The sequence below is a fragment of the Homarus americanus genome, unplaced genomic scaffold, assembly GCF_018991925.1.
Source record: "Homarus americanus isolate GMGI-L3 unplaced genomic scaffold, GMGI_Hamer_2.0 scaffold45698, whole genome shotgun sequence".
Taxonomy (NCBI): domain Eukaryota; kingdom Metazoa; phylum Arthropoda; class Malacostraca; order Decapoda; family Nephropidae; genus Homarus; species Homarus americanus.
The window spans coordinates 9,269,410-9,290,474 of NW_024735554.1; the positions used below are offsets into that span (position 1 = coordinate 9,269,410).

A 21,065-nucleotide genomic window follows, 5' to 3' on the forward strand; every position below is an offset into this window, starting at 1 on the left:
AAGACTGGAGCGTCTGACATGGAAGGCAGGTCCAGTACGACATTACTGACTAGTCACCTATTCGTAAACCGAGTAGCTGTAGACTGTATCTTATGTAACAGTGATCAGTAGAGCAACATAACATGTGTGGGCAGACATTGCACAACTGTTGAAAAAAAGTAAGAAGCTTTGTAAATGTAAAGTATATATGAACCCAAAACAGCATTTAAACACATTCTTTGTAATATTGGAGACGTTATGGTTCCAGAAGGGTGAACCAGTTACCAAGGATATTGACACTGGTGCTTGCTATAACGGGATTCTATTGAATGATGAAAGATGTTGGAAACGAGCTTCTTGTTTGAGACGAGTTTGTGTCTTGGTGGTAGTGAATGTAAACAGAGATATTATGTGCCCCACTATTATTGGAGTTATGTGTTCAGTGTAGCAGTATCAAGACACACTATTGGGTACATGTGTGTGTTACAAGGTGTGTGATGCAGGTGTGTTACGGGGTTTGCGGTACAGGTTTGATACATGTGTGTAGTACAGGTTTGTGATACAGGTTGGTCACCGTTCACCGGAGTCTTTATACGTATTTTGTATTACCTGCAGGTACCTGAACCACCTTGCGGTGAGTGACCTGTTATACCTGGTGTTCAACGTGCCCTTCTGTATGAAGGACTTCGCCAGGATCTCGGAGATGCAGGTGGTGTCCAGGGCGAGTGCTGTGTACTACGCCAACGTCGGCATCCCGCTGGTGAACTTCTTCCTCACCATGAGCGAGTACATCGTGGTATGGCTCTCCTACGACCGTTGCCTCGCCGTCACCAGCCCGCAGAAGTTCTCGGCCAAGCAAAGGCATGAGGTGGTGAGAATACGGTGCGGGATGTCGCTCCTCCTATCCATGTTCGTATACAGCCTGAGTCCCCTACGGCAGACTTACCGCTGTGAAGACCACGAGTGTTGCGTCAGTGAGAGTCACTTCATAAACGAGCCCTGGTATATGGGCTACGAGTTTTTTAGGGAAATCTACTCGAGATTTTTACCCGCTGTACTCATTACCTCTTTTAATGTGGCCATTATTGTGACGCTGAAACAAATCAAGCGAGAGCGAGATGAAGACGTCATAAGCGAAGCACGCCAGGAAAGGGAACGTCGACTATTTTTCCTGCTCATGGCGATCACAGTTTTCTTCTACGTTTCAGCCTTTCCCAGCGCCATTTATAAAGTTCTCATATTCAACGACATGCACTTTGTCCCGTACTTCAGAGTCGTAGCTGATGTCTTAGAAGTATCCGGCCATGTTTTTAATTTCTTTTTATATTTTCTATTTAGTCCAGATTATCGTAAAACGCTGGTAGGTATGACTTCTGCCGACCAGCCTAATAATATTGCACTGTCGTCTACAGCCATTCCTCTATGAATTACTTGATATTTATAATTGGATATGAAATTTTTTTTGGACGAACTATATTTTCAACGTAGATGATATTATATATTATGTATTCTTATATAAAACGCCTTATATAAAGTGCAACTACCAACAACAAACTGAGATTTCTTGGCCATTTTTGGCTTGAGTTCCCACCAATAACAGATACTATGATGTTGGTATGACCCCAGGAATCTGACTACAGGCACCAAGGTGTCTTTCTTCTTGTGATTGCGCAGAAAAGACACGTGTGTGTATAACAGTGATAATAAGGTACGAATTCCTCCAAGCATTCCACATTATTCAATAAATTCCAGAGACGATACGTGAAGTGAATATGAATCATTATCATCGATGAACATAAAGACGTCTGTTTCATTTCTGTGATCGACACATAGGTCTGGACAATTTTCATCATACTCCATTCTCATTCTCGAAAGAAGATATTAAAATGTGTTTTATTCATCATGTTAGCACAGTAAACTTGTTAGTGTGTTAAGTGAGACAAAGTTAGTGTTAAAACTCAAGGAACTTCTCTGTCGACAGGTAGGCTGCTACTGGATACTGCAGCCACAGACGTAATACTACAGGTTGGCGACATTTATCATTGATTTCATAATATTGTATACCGTGAAGTACGCATATATGTCTGTCAATACTCAACAAGTCTAAATATCTGAAATTCGTCCTTTTTTTTATCTAGATAATGACCAATATTAGTTTGCAATATTATAATTCAAGAGTCGAATATAATTATGTGTGAAGGTGTCGGTGTGTTGGCTGGGGTCGCTTGCTGCTGTTCTCCATACCAAAGTATCGACAGTCAAGGGGTCACCCACCTAGCGTCCAACCCGAACAGATTCTCTGGCGTTCCCGGTGCCTCAAGCAGACGAGAAACATTTGCTTCTTAACTGTTTGCAATATAAAATAGTCTTCACATAAAACTGTCATCTATCTAAGGTCATTTGGCCTTGATGTAACTTAGAGCCTATGACTATTTTTGTTTCCTGGTGTAAGCCATTGTATCCACTTACTGCATATTTGTACTCCCTTAAAGATGATTAAACTTTGATTCATGATTTTATGACTTAATTCTACCTTTACAGTGCTTGACTTTTTGTGATTTTTTTTTTACATATTAATATTTTGCTTCTGTATTTAGATAAAAAGTATGTTACATTCTAATTCTAGGTAATAATACACTTTGCTTAACTATTCACGATGTTGTCATTTGTGTTTATATTGTGTGTCCTGGTGCATATTATTTGTTCCTATTATGACTAAGTATAGAGCCATCATTTGGGGGCACAATAACCCCATACACAATTACTCTGTGAATGATTGTTTCCTGAACCTTGTATGTAAGGATCAGGACTATGCCGTCGTGATAGACCTATTATTGAAAGCAGAGTAGCAAGTGCATGGGGAAAGCAGTGAAGAAAGCAAACCAAACTAAGAGTCATAATTGTAAGGATAAGAGAAAGCTCTACATTTCTATGTGTCTCCGTGTCAACAAACTGCAGGAATGTAAGTAAAAGGGGTAAATTTGCACTTGCACACCACACAGAAAGTCAAAAACATATTTTTCTAGTGTATTTGTGTGTGTTTAGACCGAGTATGACCTTCATTTCTGGCTGGAATTTTGACAACAGGTGAGTATATGTTTGTTTGTTTTTTTCAAATTTCGCTAGGTCCACTTGTGCAAGAACTCCCTCCCACTGAAGACAAAAAGAAGATGGAGACGACCAGGAGTATGATGAAATCACCATGGAGCTCAATGGAGAAAAATAACGGGATTAAGGGACTATTTCAGAGGTTCATAATATATATGGTACTGTTTTTTCAACATGTGATGTGCAGATGACATGAACGTTATATTTGCATTACCAATTTCCATTATTGCTGAAAATAGGTAGGAATTGGGCGAGGGTATCCTGTAAAAATTACAGGAAATAAGCTTTGGAATCGGGTGGGGTTGGAGGAGTACCCAAACCAACCAAACCGTTAAACTGTCATGTACCTAACTCTGACCCCTGGCCCTGGCATATTAAATATCTCGGTTCTAGGTCGTTTGCGAGGGAAACGTCACAGAAGTGTCTTAGAATTGTCTAAACTATTGATTGCAAAGATAAAATTTCCGAGATTCGGTTGGTGACAACAAATGTAACACCAATTATACCTTTTCTAGTAGTTTTCTGATTTTCAACTCATGATAACTCGGTTATTGGTAAAATGCTAGAAAAGTATCATAGAAGAACTTCTTGTTTTTCTCTGAAATTATCATTAAACACTTGAAATCTTCAATTATAAATTAACCCACAGCTAAACCTTACCTGCCGAGTTATATTGGGTGACGTGTCGGCTACACAATTACATGCCATCTCCGTGGATATTATTCCTCGTTATCCCTCGTTTCGGATTTTTTTTTAATAGCCCACCCGGGAACAGGTCATTGACCCACAACGGGGCCTGGGGGCGAACAAAAATAGGAGTAAAAAGAAAAGAAAATGTACATAAATGTCGTCATATCATGTTTTTCTTTTCATAATGCAATACGTGAATACTATTATTCCATTACTTCTATTACATAGATAAAAACGATTAACATTCCACTAAGACGATTTCCAGAAAGACGAATCGCACATGGACGATTATAGCTAGAAATTGTCCGTACATCACAAATTCTATTAAAAATACTGTTAATATATGATTATATTATGACTTATATCATGATCAATAAATTATAGGAATATGATATGAATTATATTAGGAATAACAATATACAACATAAAATATATTGGCCATATTTTGTTATATTGATAAAATACATCATCAATTATATTCGGAATAATAAAATACAATGTTATTTCTATAAATAATTTATCATTACAACAAAATGACATACTATAGACTTATATCTAAAATTCTACTAATAATGATGTATTATAATGCATGTTCAACTTAAAACGAGTCTTTACCGTGAACATAATAATTTTCGTTAATCCTGCTATAATAAATATTTTATTCCAATAATTCATTTATCTTAATTTATTTAAAAAAACAGCCTGTCAGGCCATTTTGCCGTGACCGGTAATGTGGACTACAATATATTTATTTATACATGTTACTGATGAGAAGTTTAAACTCCCGCCTCCACCAACGCCATAACAAACCTCCATGAACCTCGTGTAATCTCATTGGCTGAGCCCTCACTAAGTTCGTTCCTATTGGCCAGATCTCATCACAAGCGCTATGATTGGTCGCGGGATTCAAACCATCACTGGAGCAGACTTTTAAAACTATCAACAGAAGGGTGTCGACTGGCTGCTTCGCGATGTGTGATTGGAATTATCTGGTTTAAAGGTGTGTAATGACGTTTATATTTGTAATGTTGGTGTAGAGATGATGTGAGAGAATGTGGGAAAGATGTTTGTTCGTAAGATACCTTTTACTGTATCATGGAGGTCAGGTAAAGCGGTGAGGATGACGATTATTGGTCACGTTTATGAATTACAGTTATGAAATTTTCACTTTCAGCTGAATTATAATTATTTACAAGGCATAATGTTACTATATTTTCCATGTTTTAGTCTTCCAGGTGGTTACATCTGTGTTGATATAGCTAACACCTGGACATCCATGGGTTTAGGGGTTTGTCAATGCTGTACTGCACTGTGCCTGTAGGTGTGTCACTTGGCATGCAACCATGATCTCACCTTTTCTGTAATTGAGAAATAATTAATTACTGTAGACACCTCAGTGGCGGGGTTAAGTAAGGTGTTGCCACTTTATTTATATGTTCTTTTTTTGGCTGGATTTTTTATGCTTACAATGGATTGAACCCAGGATACTGATGCAAGAGGCATGTGCACAACTGATGTATGAAGAACACCTTCAGCCCTGTTAATACTGACATTACAAGCCAATTAAGCAGAATGTAAACTATTCTAGTACATACCTTACATTATTTTTGTTTTGAAGTACAGTACAGTGCTTGAATAACCAGTAACCCAGACTATTTAATACAGCAAAGCATGAGTGCCCCTTGTACAGAATATTTGGTTAAGTTAGGTTGGAAGCTCTTACATTAAATAGCTTGGATACCTTGCTACACAAGCTCTGCCTCTTTGTTTAGGTCTGGCTAAGTTTAAGTAGAATATGATTTCTGTCTTTAACCCTCTTGGTGCTTTTATCATCCTAGGATAATACTGCACTATATTTTCTCACTGTGTTTTAAGTTATCCACTCTTGTGAGCGTCCAACACAGGCTCGTTACATGTATACCGAGCATCCTGATGTGTTGTCAGTGTAATAATACAGTGTGTGATAAGTTGCGTGTAAACATTAGAGATGACAGAAAACAACCAGTAAGTGAAATGAGCAGAATGAATAGAGACCCTGCAAAGCCATCACTTTAGTTGTTAAGTTGGAGGTGATAGGATGCATTAAGACTCAGGAGAAGATGACGGCAATTGTACAGCTAGACTGTCAACTGGAGATCACAGTATTAAACAAAGGAGTTTTTTCATTAAATTGTGCATGTAAATATTTTATTTATGTTATAAAGTGTCATTGCATGTTTCCTTTTTTTTTTAGCAAATTGTCTCCCAATTTATAACTGTAATGCAGGGGGTCCTTGGGTTACGAATGGGTTCCGTTCCTGAGGACGTTCCTAAGTCAGATTTGTACGTAAGTCGGAACACATGCTATGTGCATACCGTACTTACAGAACAATGTTTAAAATCCCACTACAGGGTATTATATCATAGCCTAAGTCCTTATATACAGGTACATATAAAATCGCTTGATTTAAGACAGGTAATCACGGCTAACCCATGCAAGCATGGAAAATGGCTGTAAGATATTGATGATGATGAGAGAGGATTACTGTACTTGAAGAAACTGCTCCAGGCTGACCAGTACCTTTTGGTAAGAAATTTTCAAGCTTATTTCAGGAATGGCAAGCAATTAGGTTTATAAGTTTTGTTTTCCAACCAAATACCCTGTACAGTACTGTATAATAATTCATACTCTTCTCCTCAGCCAGGTGTTCTTGTGAGTCACAATGAGTCAGGGGGGATTCCTCGTTATGGATCCCTCTCCGGAGAAGGTTGCTGATCATCATCCGAGGGGTCAGATTACATCTACATCTTATTTTGAGGTGAGATATTCTTAGCTCTTGATCCTTTGAAGATGATGATTTAAAGTATTGTTCTCAAGGGGTTAAATTATCATCTTCATAAAGTTATGCCATCATCCTTGAGAATTGAACTAGAGATGTTAAGCTATTGTCCACAAAGGCTTAAAAAAATTGTTTCTCTCTCTTTCTTAGTTCTTGAACTCAAATGGGGAAGTAAGAATAGTTGTTCTTTGTGATTAAACAAATTTTTCTTGAATATGAGTCCGTGGATTAATTTGAAACTACAGTATACCATACCTTACATCTCCCAGGAATTCATCAAGGCCTTTGTAACTTGAAAAAATCTAACTGGCTATAATATCCAATTAAAGGCCCCATTTTACGTGTTCAGTGGTCCATTTCTAGTTACTTATTTATTTTTCTTTCTCTTTTTTTTTTCCCTCCATATTTTGCACGCCAACTCCCATTACTCCTGTACAACACTGTTGGCCTTATTTGTATTTGCAGATTTAAAATTCACATTTATTTCAGATAAGTCCAGTGCACAAACAGAAGAAGAAAGTGGTTGAGGAAATTCCAGTTCTACGTCTGATTCACTTTACACATTCACCAAAGATCACCTTTGGTACAGTCAAATTGGGAACTACCTGTCAGCGGAAGTGTAGAGTTCTCAACCCCAAAGATCAAACACAGGAGGTGAGGAAAAGCATTTTTTTTTTACAGCTTGTCATTGGCCGAAGAAGACTTGTATGTTTACCATTCCATTGCAGCTCTAGTCCTCTGAGGAGGGCTTGGAAGATGAAAGGTTGAAAGCTAAATGAGTGCTTCAGTAGCCTACACAAACAGACTATACCTTGTTATCATAGAAAACACCAAATTTTCAGTAACAAGTTACCTGGAAATTACACTTCATGACAAGGCTAAGTTGTGCTTATACTGTAACCTGTTTATAACGCTCGGAAATATATTTAGTTGTTCTATAAAACCCCAGCATTATGAATATACAATATAAAAGTGAGTTTCAGCCTTCATTTAACTTGGGATGGAAGAGTTATTTCAAGTCTCAGTGATCTAATTACTGCACCAGTTCATCTAGCAGTTGTTGTGTCGATCTTAACCATACTAACTTGTGAACAAAGATGGCTTCACACTCTTAAGTAGCTTGACCTAATTTTTGGTAAGTGCTTTGTGAATCAGATGGGTATATGTCCTGTGTGGTGAAAATATTTTGAGTGAAAAAAGGATTTTAGGAAGCCCTGTAAAGAATATTGGTTAGTGTGGGGGGGGTGAGTGAAATTCGCACAGGGATGCACACTGTAGTAATCTAAACATAACAGCACAAAATGGCTTTGCCCAGCTGCCTTAAGCCTTACTCTGCGGGTCTCTTCTGCACTATACACAGCACTACCTGACGCCCATAAGAGCGAATAATCATCTGCAACCCAAAAATGGACTTGGGGGAGAGTATCGTTAACCCAGGGAGTGGGTGTAACATTCATCACTCAGATTTCATTGTAAGGCATGCATATATAATTGAACTTCTTAATATGAGAGGGTTACATTGCCTCATGTTCTAAAAGACCTTGTGCTATATTACTGTCCCAAATAATAAAATAAATGCATTACACAGTACTGTATATTGTATGTATTATCAATGACAGATACAACTATATCTTGTGCTAGTCAGGCCGCACCTCGATTATGAGGTTCAGTTCTGGTACCCTTATTATAGAATGGATATCAATTCACTAGAGTCGGTGCAGCGAAGAATGACGAAAATGATTCCGGGACTTCGAAACCTTCCATATCAGGATAGGTTAAAGAAACTTAACTTTCATTCCCTAGAAAGACGAAGAGTGCGGGGAGGTATGATAGAAGTATTTAAGTGGGTGAAAGGAATCAATAAAGGTGATATAGATAAAATTCTTATAATATCTGAGCAGGATAGGACTCAGAGCAATGGATTTAAGTTGGATAAATTTAGGTTTAGGAGGGAGATAGGAAGAAACTGGTTCACAAATAGGGTGGTGGACGAGTGGAACAAGCTTACCAACTTTGTAGTAAGTGCTGGAACTCTGGAAAGTTTCAAAAGGAGGCTAGATAGATTCATGGATGATAGAGAGTGGTAGTAACTCTCGACAGGAGCTGCCATGCACAGGCCAACCGGCCTATTGCAGACTCCTTATTTTCTTATGTTGTACATTTATACCTTAGAAATTTAATGATGACACATTAATGGTGCAATAAAGAAACATAAATTGAGCTTGCACATAATTATATTGTTTATCAAGGTTCTTCCTTTGAAATTGTTGAAGTAGCTTTTAATGAAATTTACAGCAGGAAACAAATATCAGGCAAAGTTTGATGAGCTGCATATTATGTTGGATCAAGTCAGCTGAGGATTTATGGTGACATTTACTACAATCAGAGGATAAATAAGCAACATTTTCATATTTTTGGGGTAGTACTTGTATATGCATTGTGATACAGTAGGTACCTGTACAATTATTGATTCTTTACTGTCCCAGTCCATCAGCTGACAATGAATTTTCTGGAAAAAAAAACTGCTAAGATGTTGCCGTCATTTGATACCGTACAAGGAACAGTAACCCATTTGCTGCTGCATGCTTTAAATTAGGGGGTGAGTGTTAATCAAGCCTTCTTGCATCATAGCAGGAATAGCTTATACAGTAGACATGAAAATAACACTTATACTGTTATGCTATTTTTTTCTCTTTCAGGTATTCTGTGAAAAGTTTCCAAAGCCAGAAAGTGGAGTGACATGTTCAGATGTAAACTTTGTGTTACAACCAGCTGAAAGTTTAGAGGTTGTTCTGTCATGGACACCAACTCAAGAGGGTAACATTCGGGAATTGATCCATTGGAAGACAAATATTGGAGTTCGTTCTCAGACTGTACTTCTTGGAACTTGTGTTGATCCCAGCATAAAGAAAGTATGTATATATTTTGAATTTAGTAAGAAAGGTTGTTTGTTTTTATACTTCTTGAAAATAGGGCTAATTTGTCAAGCTTCAAATATTCCACTTGATAATAATTAGCAAATGAAAGTATGAAAACAAAAAACACTAGTCAGTGTTGAGGGAAACAACTGTGTAATTTCATATGATAATACTCTCTTTAACATGGTGTTATGCATGTAGATTGTGATTAATTTTTCATTTAGACTATGTAACAGGGTTGGCACAATTTAGATCAAGTGATTTAGTCCACATTTAAAAAAATGATACATTAAGAGCACAAGAAATGTCATTAATGCCTATTGTATTTTCATGAAACACATTTTTCAATTCCAACTTTCCTATTACAGTACAGTAATTCAATTAATGACTAGTAATAGCAGTAACTTAGGATATGTGTATAGAACATGAAAAGATAATGAAAACTGTAGTCCTATGTGGATTTTTTCATGCCATAAATTAGTACTGCATTTTCTAAATCATTGGAATCATTAAATTACAGTACGGTACAATACTGTAATGAGTTTCATGAATTATGGAAAATGCATTATAATGTACTGTACACACACACATACACACTGTATGTAATGAAAGGCATTCTACTAATGAGAGATTCCTTTATCAGAAGGCAAAAGGCAGGGGCAGAGCACCACTTAGACCACAGAATGCTCCTCCAAGCTCAGCACCAAAGAGGGCTGTATCTGTTCCAAGCAAGGCTCCCAGGAGTAATCTTGGCCCACGAAAAAATGCGAAAGGAAGAAGTGGTAGTGAAAACAAACCTCCTGTGCAGACTGTACCTATGCCGGCAGTATTCAAGAATCCAGTGATTGACCCCAAATTATTCAATTTTGCTAAACCGGATCCTAATGTAAAAAAAGTAAGTTTTAAACTTTTGCATTTACAGTAGGTGTGCATTTAAGATATACTAAAGCTTTATTAGTTCAGTAAAAACCCCAAGTACCAGACTAATTAAGCCGCAGCAATGTTGTTACTCAGATGGAATCCGTTATTCGGACGTCCATATCAGGGAGGCACAACTGTTCAAAACAACAACCAGCATGTTACACTAACACAGATTGACTTATTTAAGTTCATAATAAATTAAGACAAGTAAAATAATCCTACTTATGATATATTTTCAGTACATTAATTTCTTATTTAAAGTGTGAATACTTTAGCTGTAGATAAGGTTCTAGACTAGGATCTTTCAGTCGCAAAGATTTTTTAAGGTTTTCTAGTCCAGACATAAGTATGTACAGTACATCCTCGTTTAACGCTGTTTTGTTATAACTTCGCTACTCTTTAGATACCCATGATTCGGACAACGTCCCGCCGATTCGGAATAACTTATAAGAGCTGCGTTTCTCCTTTTCTTTTCTTTTTAATTTATACTCTGGTAGTTAACTTTTAGAACTCTTCAACCTGGTTTTCTCTTAATTTCTTACTTCATTTATTTTCTCCATTAGTTTTGTCTCGTTATTTCATTTCATATAGTTACTCCATAACCTCTGACCATTGGTACATTGTATTTATGGTATCAAGCCATGGGAAGGAATGATGGCAAAATACTGCAAGTAAATGATACTCCTAACATACAAATAAAATGGTTTATTAAATTGAAGTTATATTTTATGAATAATTTCAGTAACACTCAACTGCAGGGGTCAACTCCCTGGCTTTGCTCATTTTGTACTGTTAAACTTAGGTACATTCATCACTTACACCATGACTGGGTGTACATATACAAGAACACACACAATACTTTTACACAGCACCATTAGATCAAGTGGCAATGATGCCAGTTACAGCACCAACACTAATACTTTAACATCACCAAAATTAGTAGCTTCTCTTCACCACTGTGGTACCTTTGCCCACAAGCAAAGTGATGGTCAACCTACTCTTACTGACTCCAAACACTGAGACAATTCAGGTGAATACATACAGGTTTTCTCGGAGGAATAACACAGCCACTACTGAGTAGTGGACTCATCCATAACAATGATGGGGCTGGCAGTGTTTGCTCAGCCTGTGATATCAACAAGCTGGACAGTGAATGCATCAGGTGAACGGCTGGCCACTTGACTGGGCCCCAGAGGAGGTAGTTAGTTCCTGACGCTCGTGTTCACAAATTTACCCGAGTTTACTGGCCTTCATCCATCTCCCAAACTAATGTGGAGGTCGTCCCAATCTACAGGGCTCTTGGCTGAGAGGAACCTGTGGGTGGAGGAGTTTCAGATGCTAGACTCGGTTTGTTGACACGAACGTCAACGTTTCAAAAGGACGCTAAGGGCGTAAGAACAGTTCACTTAAAACACATCCATTACGTTACTGTATCACTTTCATATTCAAACTATTAACTAAGTCAAAATCACTTAATGTGGCGAGGTATAACACGGAGCTGGACATTGGGTGGAGGAGTTTCAGATGCTGGACTGGCGCCTGGGAGCGTCAGTGCCCTGCACTCCACCTCCTTCACTCGGCTTCAAGTTCCACTCACCCAACTATTTCAATGTACTACATTACTGTACCCTTTGACGTGTGAAACTGAGACTACGAACTCATTTCCATTTCCTAAGATTCCCTTTTCAAACTACGCTCTGACTGAGCTGTTGAAGACAAGAATTAAATTGATTTCAAGGTTCAGGATGGTAGTCCCTGGTAGGTGGAGCCTAAGGCAAGTAGTATCCGGTTACACCCATTAGATTCTCAAAGATACCTGGTCTGACAGTTCCCCTCAGGTTAATTAATTACTTTCGTAATTAACATCCTTACAACAATTTCACCATGAACATCAGATTCTCTGATGTTCATATGTGAAAAAGAGGTGACTTCAGCCTAGGGCAACAATCACTGGCATCTCTAGGGCCGACGTCAATGATACCTCATTCTCATTGCCAATTCTACCCTGACTTATATTGACAATTACGCAAACAGTAAATACAATTGAAGCTTTCAACATCAGTCACAACGGATCTTGAATGCTTCATCTGCAATCAGACATCTCTAAGTTGACTCAAAGCAAGGGTGTTCTCTTACTAATTCAAATGCATGAACACCCTGTGAGGAATTTAGGAATACCCGAGTTTCTCCGGTAATGCGACATGGAAAACAGAGGATTCAGATCTCCTGAAGTGGTTAGAGAACGAATGTTTCAACTGGGAAACTCAAAAGGTTTACAGGTTTTGTGGGAGTGGAGCGCAATATGAATTATTAGGTTTTAACAGACTAGCCATGTCATTATGACCATGACACCCTCTCTCATCTTGGCGCGCTCTCGCGGAGCTTCACAGCGTCCCCAGTCTTTGTTAGGCTTCCACAGCATTCGTGCATGTTTGTGTTTTTGCTCTAAATACTGTACTGTAACCATTTGAAATGGCTTCCAAGTGCCCGTCAAGTGCTAGTGTTGTGAATGATCAATGTAAGACCATTACCCTTGCTTTGAAAATGGAGGTTTTAAACCGTTTTGAGAAAGGTGAACGTGCGGTGGACATTGGCGTTGCACTAGGTCTAACCCCCACATTAGTACCTATTATATGGACCAGCAAAGACAAGATTAAGGCTAGTGCTGGAAGTGGTAATTCCATTGAATTTATGTATATGTATTGTATTTTATGGGGCAAAGGGAGGCTGGGGAACGTAACTCCTGTATCTTATCTATTTTTTATGGGGAAAATTTATTCCGTTAACATAGCGGTTTTCAGGAACGGAACCAAGACATTAAGCGAGGACTTACTGTATGTGGCATGAACGCCCTTGTGCAGTGAGAGATAAAGTGGAGTATGTGAATGTGTACAGTATACCTCTGGCAATGAAGTGGATTTTTTCACAAAATCCACTTCTTTCTCCGGAAATTCGTTGCCACAGGTAGATTTAGCAATAAGTGAAAGGCAATAGGTTCCATTCCTTTGTTATTCTTTCTTTTACATATGCCAAAAATGAGCAAATAGTAATTAAAATAAAGCAAACCACATCATAAAATACAATAACACATACTGTATATTATGGAAAAAAATAGCTCCTACCTCCTTTAAACCATTGCATGGGTGATGCCAAGAGTGGATGAGTTCGGCCAGCCAACTGATTTGAGAGACATGTGGCTGCTATACTGTAATGTCACATTGGGGAGAGCATGACGCAGCCAAACATACGTTCACCTCCCACACAGAATACTGTCCTCACTCGTGCTCTCCATTTTATTTATTTTTTTATTTTTTTTTAGTTTATAATATATTTCTTTCATTTCTAAGTCACGCTATAGAGTACAGTAGTAAAATGATTTTCCCGTAACTTTTGCAGTTTCATTACATGAATCGGTGACAATAATGAGTAGCCATGTCAAGGCCACAGCTTCCTTGACATGTGTTATGTAGTGGGTGTGTATGGGGCCCACTTTCACTTTCAGTGGACGTGAAGTGGATCACGCTTACAATATGCATTCAGTAAATTTAGAGTTTAAAATTTCTACATTATCTCGGGAACAGAGCGTTTATTGTTGACCATGGCTAGTACTTCAAGATTATCCCTCATGGTAAGGCACTCTGCACCTTGGAGCCTTACCCGAACGTAATTGCTTGGGCATTGTTCTCACAGTGTGTGTTATTTACATATCACAAGAGAACAGGCACGTTTGCACTGAGTAATAACCATGCGTAGACTGAGTGCAGCGCAGCTATGTCGTGATGCAGGCTGGGCTGGCGAGAACATGTGGTCTACGCTGCGTTGCTCCACAACAATAACAATGATCTGCAAAATATTTTTGGGAATTTTAATAATTTTTTCCAAGATTTGTGTCATTACTCAGGTGGTCCGGTACTTGGGGTTTTACTGTAGCTAGATCTTAGACAATGCTTTTAACTGTTTCAGTCATATTAAGTGCAAGCAGTTTATCAATATCATTATTCAATGGTAATTTTCCATTCTTGTCTAGGTTATCTTGATGGCAGATTTCCAAGTTGCAATCTTTTGCAGCCTCTAATTGGTTGCTTATTTTTTAGATAATTTCTTACAATCTCTTCCCATGTCATTCTTGCCCTACCACTCTCCTCCCCTTCACATTTAAACTTATGCATCTCTTGGCTCAATTGGTTTCCTCAATTCTCTCCACATGCCTTAACCATCTCAACCTACCACTAAGGTACTTTAAAATTTTCAAAATATTTTTCTACGATTTACGTTAATATTGTTCCCTTTTATCTTTTTGTTGTGCTTTTACTTCTTTCTCCTCCCCTTATTTTTTTGTAGGTTTTATTATTAAAAAATTTTCTTTGTCCATAGAATCACTGCCTAACCTTCTGTTAGTACATTCTTGCCACTGTCTTATTTCTTTGTTTCACTGAGCACCTTCCCTTCTATTGTTCCCAATATTCTCCCACATACAGATTTTCTGCCTCATTATACCTTAACTGCTATCGTTCCACAGCTTTTCCATGTTCGTCTTATATTTCTTTTCTTTATAGTTTATCTACTTCCTCTAGATTTTGGATGAACTGTCTACAATCTCTTCTCCCTGGCTTTTACCAATTTAATCATCTTTGTTTTACCATGTGAATCTATATCATTCCATTTTCAAGTTTTGGAAACTCCAGGTAGTTTTGATTCTGTCAGTATTCCCCTTATTCCTTTTTCGTCTTCACATTCTTCGTAATCCTCACAGCTCTTTCTCTGTATGTAAATATTTTTTTGTATTTATTTTTTAATACAAATTGTAGTGTGTGTAGATATTCAGACGTAGAAATTTTATTGTACTTACTGTGAATAAGTCACACATCTAATGTATTTATATATACAAATCAGAGATTTAATGTCCACGATTACAATTACCCAACAGGTTCAGTCGAAAGCTAAAGCATCAAGGAGGTTTGTATCATCCACTTCCAGTCAAGAGAGCATTGATACTCCTGTAATATTGAACTCCACCGAGAATTCTGTTGATTTGGAACATGTAAGCTGTGGGCCTCTTACAAATCTCTCTATGTCAACAATAGACTTAGATTGTCCATCCAACAGGAAGTCAATTGTCAGAAATTTGCACCACCCAAAGAGAGGACCTAAGAATCATGTTGCTTGGAGAGATAAATCAGATGATGTAAAAGAAGAATTAGATAGGCGGATGACCTACTGCTTACCTGGTGAAACTGAACTCATACAAGTAGAGGTAAAAGAAGTGATTGATGAGGAAGTAACAGAAGTTGGTGTTGTGGAGGAGGAAGTGTTTAAGTTAGTTTATGATGTGTCTAAGGAGGTAAAGCACAGTGGGAGGCAAGAAACTTTAATTACAGTAGGTCACCCTCATCTTAAAACACTTGTATCAAACAAAGACATGTCAAAAAAGACAAGTTCCAGTCATTCAGAAAAGGTATGGACAGAAAATGAGGTGTTGCCTGAGAACTTAGTACAGCCTACCCCTATACGGAAACAAACGCTTGCACACACAGCCAGATATAAGCTCCGTGAGTGCTTAAATGAAGATGATGACCCATTTTTGAGAACCAGTGTCTCAGGAGCTACAGTTGGTAATGATAATTTCAAAAGCATTATTGGTGGTCGATTACCACAATGTGAAATAGAATGTTCACCAATGAGGCGTCAGACATTTGTTGCTTCAAGTCAGGAAGATTTCGTATCCATTAAAGGTGACAATTTACCAGATTGTGATAAAGTAAGTACACCTCTGAGGCGTCAGACTTACATAACATCTAATGCTGAAACATTCAGTTCTGTATGTGATGGTCAGTTTCCTGCCTGCACTGCTCTGGAATCTCCTTTGAGGAGGCAGACCTTTGTCAAGGATCAGAAAGACCATTTGCGACGCGTCAGTATGTTTTCGCAAGTTGGTCATCAGACAGTTGAGCAACAATATGACAACTGCTCTAGTCTCAATATTAAATGTGTGGATTACTCTGACTCATCTAACACTTCCACACCAACTTTAGGAACAACGCTTCCTTTGGGGTCAACTTCTTTAGACATGCTTCAAATGACCCCCATCACACCTGGTCCTCAAATGATTTCTAATAATTTTTCATTCATAAAAGCTTCATGTATGAATCTTTTGGAAAAGCTAAAAGCTCCTGAGAAGTTTCCAGAATCTCCCATGCCAAATTTCAATTCAAGCTGGAAAGAATCTTTAAATAAAGAAGACACACTTGATTCACCTCAGTTAGAAATGTGCACAGCTCCAGGATCTCCATCATCAGAATATGAAACAGCCCCTAGTACACCACGAGAACCAGCCTTAGTAATGGAAGATTTTAATGTTACTGTGGAATTTCCAACACCAAAAATTGACAATGCATTATCCAGGATAAGGAATGTTAATTTAACAGATGTTTCTCAAATCCTAGCACTGGAACTGGCAAATCAAAAGAAGACAGATTTGGAGGTCAGTATGAGTACTGATAGCCTTGAGAAGACATTCAATAATGAGGATGAGAGTGAAGATCATTGGGATAAACTTGATCCAACGGTGTGTAAGAGGTTGAGTCCAGAAACTATTACAAAGGACTTCCCCATCAAACATCCTGATACTGTAGTAGTTATTAGAGTAGATGATTTTGAGTATCAGGGATCTTCAGAATGCAGATTAAGTACTGGTACAATAACCAAAGAAATTTCAATGTTACATCCAGATGACTTAGTTGTGCTGGATGATCAACATAATAGTTGTGAAACTATTGTTAAAGATTTGCCAACATTTTCCCCATCATCCTTGCCTCAAGTAACAGATACACATCACCCAAGAAGGATGAGCACAACTGGAATATCAGGAGGTTCATCCACCCCAGGGAATCCCTTGGCTCATCGTCGTAAGAGTGAGTCTTTCATCCTTACACCTCAGTCTTATCAGAGTGATGCCTTGGATGAACTCCTTTTATTCAAAGGCTTCAGTAAGAGTGAATTCCCAGTGGAGAACATTCAAGTTGAAGGACAAGTCACAGATAAAGGGGATTTTGTCGTGGCTTCGGAAGCCGATTTTAGCTTTTCACCTCGTGATGATCTCCGTAGATGCTCAACCAGTATCAAGTCCCTTGCCCCAGAAGAACTAGTAGACCAACGCAGACTCTCTGACAAGTGTCGTCAGCTCTTTCTACAGCCTGAATGTGAAGAACCTAGTATACCTGTTTGTCAAAATTCCAACACATCTGATGCCTATTCAGCACAGTGTCTCAGTACAATTATTGAAGTTGAAGAGGGTACATTTGCCTTAAACAAAACACATGATGTTACATCTATCAAAATGAGGGATGCACTTTTGAATAAGACTCAAGATATACCAAAGAATAAAGTAACTGATGCCCTGGTGAATATTGATGACTTATCTTTAAATAAAACTCAGGAAATTCCTGTGGACAAGACGCAGAATATGACCATAAACAAAACACATGATATAGTCTTAAACAAGACTCAGGACATGCCTTTAAATAACACTCATGACTTACCATTGACTAAGAATCAAGGCGAGTCGGAGAAAAGGCCGGATAATTTCTCCTTGAACAAGATCCAAGACATGTTCCAAAAAGAGAATCAGGAGTCATCCTCAAATAAGATTAAGAAATTGCATTTGTGCAAAACCGAAGATTTGCCCATAAACAAGACTGAGGAGTTGCCAATTGTCAGAGCTCAGGATTTTTCCTTGAACAAGACTGAGGACTTACCCTTGAATAATACTCTGGATTTGTCCTTGAACAAAACCAAAGGCTTGTCTGTGAACAATAGCAATGACTTGTCCTTAAATAAAACCAGAGATTTGTCCTTGAACAAAACCAAAGGCTTGTCTATGAACAATAGCAATGACTTGTCCTTAAATAAAACCAGAGATTTGTCCTTGAACAAGGCTGAGGAGTTGGCAATGAACAAACTTGAGGATCTCCCTAAGAATAAAACTCAGGATTTATCTTTGAACAAGATCAAGGACCTGTCCTTGAACAGGTTTGAATATTTGTCCATGAACAAGACAGAGGACTTGTCCTCAAGTAGAACACAGATCTTCAACAAGACAAAGATTTTTCCCGGGGATGAGAATCAAGTTTACCTAGAAGATGAGAATTTTGATGTTACTCCAGCAAATCATAATAATGATAAGGAAACTATTACAGGTAGTAGTAATTGTACATATGTAAAATGTACTGAGGAGAAAGGTAAAGGTAATACCACAGAAGTACAAGTGACAAATTCTGAAATTAAAAATATCCACACCCAAGCTGAATATGTAGAAAATAAAAGCCATTTGATGAATGCTGCTACTTCAAAATCAACCGATAGTGAAATATTTCTCCAGTTTTCCCCACCATCCAAAGATCAAAATACTTCAAAGACACCTGATGTTCAGAAAGATGGAGGAGGACTTCTCTTCTTCAAAGTTTCTCCATCATGTTCAAAACGACTTCCAGAAGATCGTCCCAAGGGATTGTGGTCCAAGCGCATCAAAGTAAATCCAACTCCTGCTGTAACGGTCACTGTGTCATCTTGTAAGTCTTCTGGAAAGAGAAGAATAAACCCTGGAAAGCCATCTGTAGTGTCCAGCAAGTATAAAAGTCCTAGAAAAATAGTGACAGCTAAAAACAATGCAAAATTAAATCCACTACCAAAATATTCCACAGGACCAAGGAATGACAGCCAGTTAAAGCCTGAAGCTTACTCTTCTGTTTCAAGACCCCTAGGTAAGATGTAAATTTATTGTTGGAAGAGTATTGGAGGGCTGCCAGGGCAAACCAAAGGGGGTGATTTGAATTTTCGATCTGACCATCTTTCAGATAGTGAAAAAGAGTAAAGAAATTAAAATAATATTAAACTTTGATATTCAGTACAGTGTTTGGATATAAGAACTTGAATTCTTGGGTGATCGACATTCTGATTTGCAATTAGGATCTTTAAACATAATGTGATATATTTGAGGCTTATCAATAATTTTTCATTTTGTTTCAGTTTGCTCATGCCATAAATCTGAAGGATACTTAATTTTTGGGTACATAATTTAATGTAATTTTTTCATTTTTTTCTTTTCTTTTCTTTATCTCTAAACAGGTCCACGAAGATGTACTTCCAACATCAATTTGAGAAGAACAGCCTCAAGTTCTAACGTCGACTCAACCACTGCCGCCATTGGCCTCAGTACCTCTATCTCTGCCACTGATCTCACATCCACTTCTCGCAATAGTGATTCATTACCTACCAGTAATGAAGATTCTGTATGCCTTCTTCACTCTTCATCCACTGTAAATATTACAGCCTCCACTCGTCTCTCAAAGTCATCCTCTGCTTCTAGTCTTAACTCCACCTCTACTTCTGCTTTAAGTTTGTCAAATTCTAATAAAGGAGTCTACAGGCGACCAGTACTGAAGAAGAGTGTAGGATTAAGATTTCCTCATGCAAAGCTGACACACATCAAGTCTAACAAAACAACAGTTGTCCACCACCCAAATCCTTTTGCAGCAAAGTATGTAAAGTATTTGAGTGTTTTGTCATTTTAAACCAGTTGCTTTTGGGCTGAACATTGTGTGTTGTGTACATGTATGGACACAAAACTTTTGAACACAAGACTTCAGTTTCATATTTAATTTTGATAACTTAATACGGAAGTCTTTCTAGTTATGATGGGATTACATTAGCAGTGCTCTGTGACTTTTTAATCCTTGTGAGTGAAAAGTTTGGGGAAATATAACAATTAAGTTACCTATCCATCTCTGACACATTTTGCCTCCACATGATAAGCTTCCACAGACTTTAGTGGATTAATTTAGATATTAGTGTAAGAGTGCATTGCAACAGGTTCTTACTAGGGATTGTCAAGCATAGTTTGGTAACCTGGGTAATTGGAAGATGAACTCTTTTAGCTTGTGTGTGTGTGAGAGAGAGAGGCCCAGAACTTATAACTAAAGTAGTCTATCCTGCAATAATCCTCCTTTGCAAAGACAAAGCCTCTTTGAACTTGGATGAGTAAGCTGCTCTTACTTCTCATACTTTTAAGCTGTTAGGTAATGTAATGTTACTGGGTCATCCAGCAGCTATTTTGTGTCCTTTATGCCCATTTATTGGGCACATCCAAATCCTTCACAGATTTTTAACTGCTGGTTAACTGGTAGGGTTTTTCAGCTGGAGGCTTTTAGGGTGTTTCAACCTTTTCCCATTAATTCTGAGTTACATTTTTTTTTTCCTTCCTCATGAAACTCAAAATGATTTTAGAGAATTTTCTTCAGTCTGAAGCTTTGTAATGTAGTATACACAATTATAATAAAAGAAAATAATAATAATATTAAAATTAATAACAATATTTAAAAATAAATAATAATTATAATAAAAGAAAATAATAATAAAAATTTATAAAAAATTTAAATAACAATAATAACACCCCCTTGAAATAATAAAGAGCCATAAATAAAATAAAAATATCAATAGTGAGAAATGATATATGTGTGTTGTGTTGTCAATGGTAAGAGAAACAATTGAGACCCTGCAATTGTGTGTAAATAAGGCAGAAAGTCAGATCAGCAACCTGGGATTTGGTCACAATTTTTGTGATTCCATATGGCAG

At 37.8% G+C, this 21,065-nt stretch overlaps 2 protein-coding genes across 2 annotated transcripts in view; both read left to right on the top strand.

Moving 5' to 3' along the window:
• LOC121871499 (probable G-protein coupled receptor B0563.6) overlaps positions 1 to 2,493 on the top strand; it is a 31,284-nt gene extending 28,791 nt beyond the window's left edge. The window contains exon 3 of the mRNA XM_042373887.1: positions 595 to 2,493. Coding sequence (XP_042229821.1) covers positions 595 to 1,405 — 811 coding nt within the window. The 3' untranslated portion in view covers positions 1,406 to 2,493. The remainder of the gene's footprint in view (positions 1 to 594) is intronic.
• Positions 2,494 to 4,443: 1,950 nt separating this feature from the next.
• Positions 4,444 to 21,065, top strand: part of LOC121871500 (abnormal spindle-like microcephaly-associated protein homolog) — a 62,587-nt gene continuing 45,965 nt past the window's right edge. Inside the window, exons 1-7 of the mRNA XM_042373888.1 lie at positions 4,444 to 4,777; positions 6,458 to 6,575; positions 7,086 to 7,250; positions 9,296 to 9,508; positions 10,158 to 10,409; positions 15,363 to 19,194; positions 19,559 to 19,970. Coding sequence (XP_042229822.1) covers positions 6,480 to 6,575; positions 7,086 to 7,250; positions 9,296 to 9,508; positions 10,158 to 10,409; positions 15,363 to 19,194; positions 19,559 to 19,970 — 4,970 coding nt within the window. The 5' untranslated portion in view covers positions 4,444 to 4,777; positions 6,458 to 6,479. The remainder of the gene's footprint in view (positions 4,778 to 6,457; positions 6,576 to 7,085; positions 7,251 to 9,295; positions 9,509 to 10,157; positions 10,410 to 15,362; positions 19,195 to 19,558; positions 19,971 to 21,065) is intronic.